Genomic DNA, 6426 nt, shown 5'->3' on the forward strand with positions numbered 1-6426 from the left:
CACTATACATCGAATATTAAGAGCGTAGGTCAAGCCGTTGAGATTTGTGCCGCAATTCCGTATTTTCTCCTATACCTTAAGTTTAGGGGGAAATATTCCCCCTCCATTGACACACTTTGGCCTTTGACCCCCAAATTCGACATCCCCAGTCCTTTTCGCGATCCCCCCCCCGACGTCCCAAATATCAAGACCGTACGTCGAGCGGTTAAGATTTGTGCCCAACTGTTGACGGACGGACGGACGGACGGACAATCATGCGATTCTACGCGATTCAATTTACTTTTATTCTCAGGCTGCTTTAGGGGTGGTCCAGGGGCCCTCCCTCAGAATTTTTCTGGAAAATTACACCTCTTAGATGCAATTTCATGCACTCTGAGGCAGCATTATTAAACAATCTTCATCACAAAAATATCACTTTTGAGTTGAGTATTTTAATCTTTGGGGATACCAAAGACTAAAATACTTACTTAAAAAAAGAGAAACAAAAACTTCAAATTGCTGAGGGTTGAACTGCTTAGTCTCTGTCACTGTATTGTGCAAGTACAATTCTAAGGCAAAGTAATGTGGTTAATAAGTTAATCTATCTGCCAACTGAATAGCTAACACAGGCCTCGACGCTTAATTATTTTCAGATCTGTCCAAAATTTACTTGCAATCTATAAGCTTTTGGGTCAGTGCATATCATATTACCAGAAGTGTGTAATATAAAGATCTATATTGATATTATATAAATAGATAAACAAATATATATATATATATATATAGATAGATCTATATATTATATCGATATCAGGGCTTGAAACTAACCTAAAATGTTCACTAGCCAGCAGGGTTAGTGACCTGTAAAATCTACTAGCCCTTAAAAATAGCTAGCAGCCCTTAGTTTTCTGAAGTGCGGCGCTGAAGCTACGTGGTGAGCACAGTTTTGCCATTTTTTTGGGGGGGGGGTCTGGGTTTTGATTTTAGACGCTCTGAGATGCGTTCTGCGAAATTCATTGACTTTGTGAAAATCTAGATTCAGTATAGATTCAGTATACACATCAGTACTATGTTATAAGAGCAGAATAATTATATTCCTTATAGTAATTAACGATTAGAACTGTTAGTCAGTTTACTGAAATGTGAAAGTTCATGTTTAAGTTGAACCGTTTGTGACTATCTCTACTACAAGTACAGAGGTTGTTAGTAGTTAGTACAAGTACAGTATAGAGTTATAAGTTGAGTTATCTGTTTGCGATAGTTTAAGATTTGTAGAGTTGTATTGCAATTATATTAGTTGACTGAATATAAGCCACATAGAAGCAAGCGTGTTATGCTAGTGTTAGAATGAACTTCGTATTATAAAAAGCTTAGAATACCAGTTACAGGAATGTAGGTTTAAAGGTATATATGCGGGTTATTTTCATAATAGTACCTGACAAAACCATGACTACTATTCCACGTCAATAATAGACACAGAGACTGGATTGTATATTAGCCAGGGTGATTCCAACTGAGTATAAGTAAATTTGAGTTTCTAATTTGCTTATTTAGCAACCATCAAATTGAAATCATCTTTTCGTTTGAAAAGGGAAGGGATTGTAGTGTTTAACCCTGAGATCAGCTGAACCGTAAACTAACCATTCCACGAACATAAACAGAAAGTAGAACAGAAACGTATTGGGTACATACACTGTGAGGGAATTAATGTGGTTTAATCCGTAAAGTCTACAGTATCCAATATGGCTGCGTTCAGCATCGTGACTGTTATGTTTAGGTTTTGCAATTTTATTATGTTTGCACACGCAAGTTTTATACTACTTATTACTAGTTCGGTTGGGTTAGTAGTTGCTGAAAAAGTACTAGTATTAGTAATATGTTATCTGGTAGGCATTCCCACTCGCCAACAGGGCTGGTCAGCCCAGACATTCTGCTAGCCCTTACTGATTTCTACTAGCCTCGGGCGAGCGGGCGAGCATTAGTTTCAAGCCCTGGATATTACAATATATACATGGAAAATCGTAATGAAATTCACACAACGTTTATTTTTGCGTGCCGGCACGCTCATTGTTTGTCATTCCCGATTGCAGCTTTTTCCTCAGTTCCAGGAAAGAATTTTGCTGTCGTCCTCTGATCCCAGAGGTGCCCAACCAGGGGAAAAAATACACGGGGGCGGCGGGCGATTTCGCCCCCGAAATGCCAAAAAGAGCCCCCGAAAACATGATATCGGGGGCGACCCCAAAAGCAAAAGTCGCCCTTGCCGCTCGATCACCGGCCGACCTTGCCGAGCCGCTCGATCACCGGCCGACCTTGCCGAGCCGCTCGATCACCGGCCGACCTTGCCGAGCCGCTCGTCTGTCCTCGGGTTGGCCGTGATGGCCTGGGCGGCGACGATCGCCTCGTTGATGCGCGTCTGCAGCTCGCGCAGCTCCCGGATGTGCAGCAGACGCAGGATCTTTGCAGCCTCGCTCATCACGTAGTCTGCAACGACATGCAGCAAAGTGGCGCTGTAGCGTGTTAAACACACGTCCTATTGCAAACGCGCCCCCCCCCATCTACATTGCGCATGGGCACGGGCATGTCTAGCAAGGCGCGTCGTAACCGTGACTCGGATTTTACCTTTGTTGCACGTGTGTAATGTAGAGGGGGTATGTTTGCCATAGAGGGGAATTCTAGCTACTTCTATGCTACCAGCATGTAGATGTGTGGTATGGCTACACACACGCTCCATTAATCCATGGGAGGAACAGAACAGTAAGAAGTCGAACAACAATAAGAACGTATATTGGGTTAAACATTGAAATGACTTCCCTTCACTTCATTTTTCATGTACCACGATCCTCATACTGTGTGATGCCAAATATATGAGATAGTCACTCCTTTTAGCAGTCCTTATATCAATTCTTACCTCCAGTTTCAAATCCCAGCACACAGTTCGCCAGAGGTAATGGTTTAACAGTCTGAAAAAACAGAGTAAATATGTCACAACATGTGCTATATCACATAGTGCTAGACATGGGTACTAGTAATTGTAACGTGTGGCTGATACGAGAAAGGATGCAAGCGCATTGTGGGCACGTTGAGACTCATTTACGAAAAAATGCTATGTGAATTTCTTTCATAAAATTGAGAGCTTATGTATATAAATCTAGACAGCAAAACGGTGCAAACAGGTGTAGCTACTAATAACACTATATAACACAAGATATAAAATTCCCACAACTATCTGTTCACGTCATGCTAATTTCAAAAATATGAATCACCAGCAAATGTATGTTGGTGTGTTTGTGGTGCAGCATTAGATGCTCCCAAATGTCTTAAACTATGATTGAAGCATCACCTAAAGGAAACTTGTTGGAAAGACACGACACGTACTCTACTACAAGGTGCATCAATACGGACACATGGCTGTATCATAACTACTCATCTCACCTCACTAGGAATGTTGCTTTTTGCTGCTTCCAAAGCATCCGGAGACAACCTCTCACTTATTAGCTTCGTAACTGCCTAAATAAGATAGCAATATGCATCAAATACATCGAGTGTCAAAAAAGAGTAGCCCTGAAATTGCATAACGTACACTAATAAAAGACATGCCGTTAACACTGCAAAGCTATCGACGCATTTTGAGGCAGCAATATTAACACTCACAACACTGGTCGAATAACTTACAGAGAAATAACTAGAGAGTGTGGTGCAGTCAAGCTAGAGATTGCAAGGACATGTTGGATTGGTGTGTGACAACCTCCTATGTGGATTGCTATGTTATTACAGGGTGCGAAATTAACGCGAGTCCGGAGTCAAATACTCCCTGATTTACTGTCGGACTCCCTGATTTGACATTTGCAGGAGTCCGTGTGACTCCCTGAAAATTCTGCTATAGTAACTATAGTTCGTTCCAGAGCACGGCCTCGTGGAATTACCGTATTTTTTCAGCAAATCTTTAAGTTTGAACTTCAGACTGCGGACTCCCTCTTTTTGCTGCGGACTCCCTCTTTTTGAGGGCAGGGAGTCCGTTGGACTCCTTGTTCAAAAGTTAATTTCTACCCTTGTTATTACCTTGAGTGTTACGAGATGGTCTGGATGTCGAGGAATCTGCAACAACTGAGCTAACGATGTAACACCTGCCTTGAAGTCTGGGTCATCAACTGAAAAGCAGCAATATATATAAATATAAATATATTATCAAGAGCGTATTAAGAAGGCTTTTTAATATGCTTTTGATATTATATATATATATATATATATATATATATATATATATATATGTTGTGTGTTTGTGTGCACGAGCAGGTGCTCATAAGAATCAACAAACGATGGCAGTTGAGTTCGTGTCTGTTTCTTATGCACATGACATGTTCTCATATGTCTATCCTTGGATCCTAACAGTATAACAATGTCATTAACACTTGTTGGTTCTGTCAGGGTTTTCTCTAGCCCCTTAACACATTCTGATATGCCTTCAAAGTTGAAGCTAATTTGCGACTTCCCTTAAGTCCAATGACATGCCTTAATTTCCAGCTGTGTTGACCTTTGACAATCCCAATGCATCCATTTTACTGTGGTAGAAATTATGTGTAACAAGGCCTCTGATTGGGTAAAAGCGCTATAATTTTACCATGGTAAAAATAAGTATTTATGAGTACAATGGCCAATCATAGTCTGTGAACACACAGTCACTGTGTCTGTACTACAGATTAGACTATTCGACACTCACAGTTTAATTTGTCCAGTGGATTATCTGATTGCATCTGTGGTTGGTCAAGTTTCTTTGCAGCCAAACTCGCAGCAGTTATACTCTTGTACTTTTCAGCTAATAACACACAATAAACCTTTGCACTTGGAAACTAGGGTCATTTATCTTTCCTACCAGATATATATTTACATTGCTAGAATATCAATGTAAGAATTGATTTGTCACAGACTATTATTATGTTGACAATAAAATTTATGTAAGAAACAATAGGAAGGTTCTTTTAAAGAGACAATATGAGCAGAAAAGACAAATTCTAATAGTAATTTCATTATAGATTATATTGATTACATAGGTGGGTGTTGTTAGCAAATAAACCTTACCATGGTCACCATATTCTAGGCCGACAGCTAACCCAAGTAACCAGTCTAAGATTGTTGTTGCATCAGAATCTATCACTGGACACTCAAGATCTTTCAGGTACTGCAAAAAATTCAATGTGTACAAGAAGGAATTTGTGCTTGTGAGCACCTGTTCTTATACTATAGATGAGTGCCCTACCTACTCAACAAATTCCAGGACCCTGATATCAGTACATAATTATCAGAGGGATACATACGTATCAGTGTTAGATATTTAAAATAAAAACCTCTCGCTAAACTGGGCGAGTGAGTCAATAAGTTAAAGGGATAGTAGACTCTAGGATTTTACTGCATACAACTGTACATACTGTATATCAAATCGTCTATACCCACATGTATTTGTCACCAGATACCTAATTTAATTGTTATAATTAATTACACATCAACGCTACGAAATTTGAACGGCGCCATGATACCCGCGATCGTGCTGCCACCCTGAAAAAGTTGCGTATTTGCATTTTTATTTTGCAGGTAAATGACCGAGGGCTAATCACAAAGACACAATTAAAACATTACAATATATATCTAATGATGGTGGTGCTTGTGGGTATGGTTAGTAGTTACATGTTATGACTGAACTATGTCAGTATACGCAGCGAACGGGTATGAGCGTGCACTCGACAAACAGCTATCATAGTATTCCGTAATGCATGTTATCTGGTAGGCATTCACTTCACTCGCGCCAATGTCGATGTGAAAAATAATATCGGGTGAGTAAAAGCTAAAGCTGACTTGCCGCATGTTCGGCACGAATAACAAATAATTAGAGCGTATGAAACACGTTTAATCAATTGTTCGTCTCAATCGCATCTCTATATATTGGCAACATTGATCTGGCATAAAACAGATGCTACGCCTTACTGGAGAATTTCGTGAAACGTGTAGCCTGCTCATGCGGCACGGCCATTTCGCCACTTTTAATATGCTGTGCGGAAAGGTCGGCCGCGAGGCCGTATAGGTTTTAAACTCTAAGGGGCCCGCGGTACATGTGATTGAATATTGATATTGTACGGGGGGGGGGAGAAGTAATGGGGGCACACGTTTCATCCACTATTTAGGGAATGAGTTTTACGAGGAATATACACCTACATTTCATGGGGATCGAAAAAGAAGGATCGTGACGAGGAAATGAAAATTGCCACGAAAACAACGCTTTATTTTTGCCGTGCCGGCACGCTCATTGTTTGTCATTCCCGATTGCAGCTTTCCTCAGTTCCAGGAAAGAATTTTGCTGTCGTCCTCTGATCCCAGAGGTGCCCAACCCCTATATAATGAACATGCCCCATACTCCCCCCCCGTACATCAATCAATATGCCCGCCCCAGGCACCTGC

At 40.7% G+C, this 6426-nt stretch overlaps 1 protein-coding gene across 2 annotated transcripts in view; it reads right to left on the minus strand.

Annotated features, from left to right (window-relative positions):
• LOC106812492 (UPF0568 protein C14orf166 homolog) overlaps positions 1 to 6426 on the minus strand; it is a 13825-nt gene that overhangs the window by 6230 nt on the left and 1169 nt on the right. Inside the window, exons 3-8 of one of the 2 annotated variants that reach the window (XM_014816385.1) lie at positions 5056 to 5155; positions 4697 to 4792; positions 4039 to 4127; positions 3412 to 3486; positions 2888 to 2939; positions 2260 to 2460 (exon numbers count right to left, since the gene is read on the minus strand). In XM_014816385.1, coding sequence (XP_014671871.1) covers positions 2306 to 2460; positions 2888 to 2939; positions 3412 to 3486; positions 4039 to 4127; positions 4697 to 4792; positions 5056 to 5155 — 567 coding nt within the window. In that variant the 3' untranslated portion in view covers positions 2260 to 2305. Of the gene's footprint in view, positions 1 to 2239; positions 2461 to 2887; positions 2940 to 3411; positions 3487 to 4038; positions 4128 to 4696; positions 4793 to 5055; positions 5156 to 6426 lie in introns of those variants that run through there. The other variant, XM_014816390.1, reaches the window with a different exon arrangement.

This window comes from Priapulus caudatus, unplaced genomic scaffold (assembly GCF_000485595.1).
Source record: "Priapulus caudatus unplaced genomic scaffold, Priapulus_caudatus-5.0.1 Scaffold21, whole genome shotgun sequence".
In the NCBI taxonomy this organism is placed as follows: domain Eukaryota; kingdom Metazoa; phylum Priapulida; class Priapulimorpha; order Priapulimorphida; family Priapulidae; genus Priapulus; species Priapulus caudatus.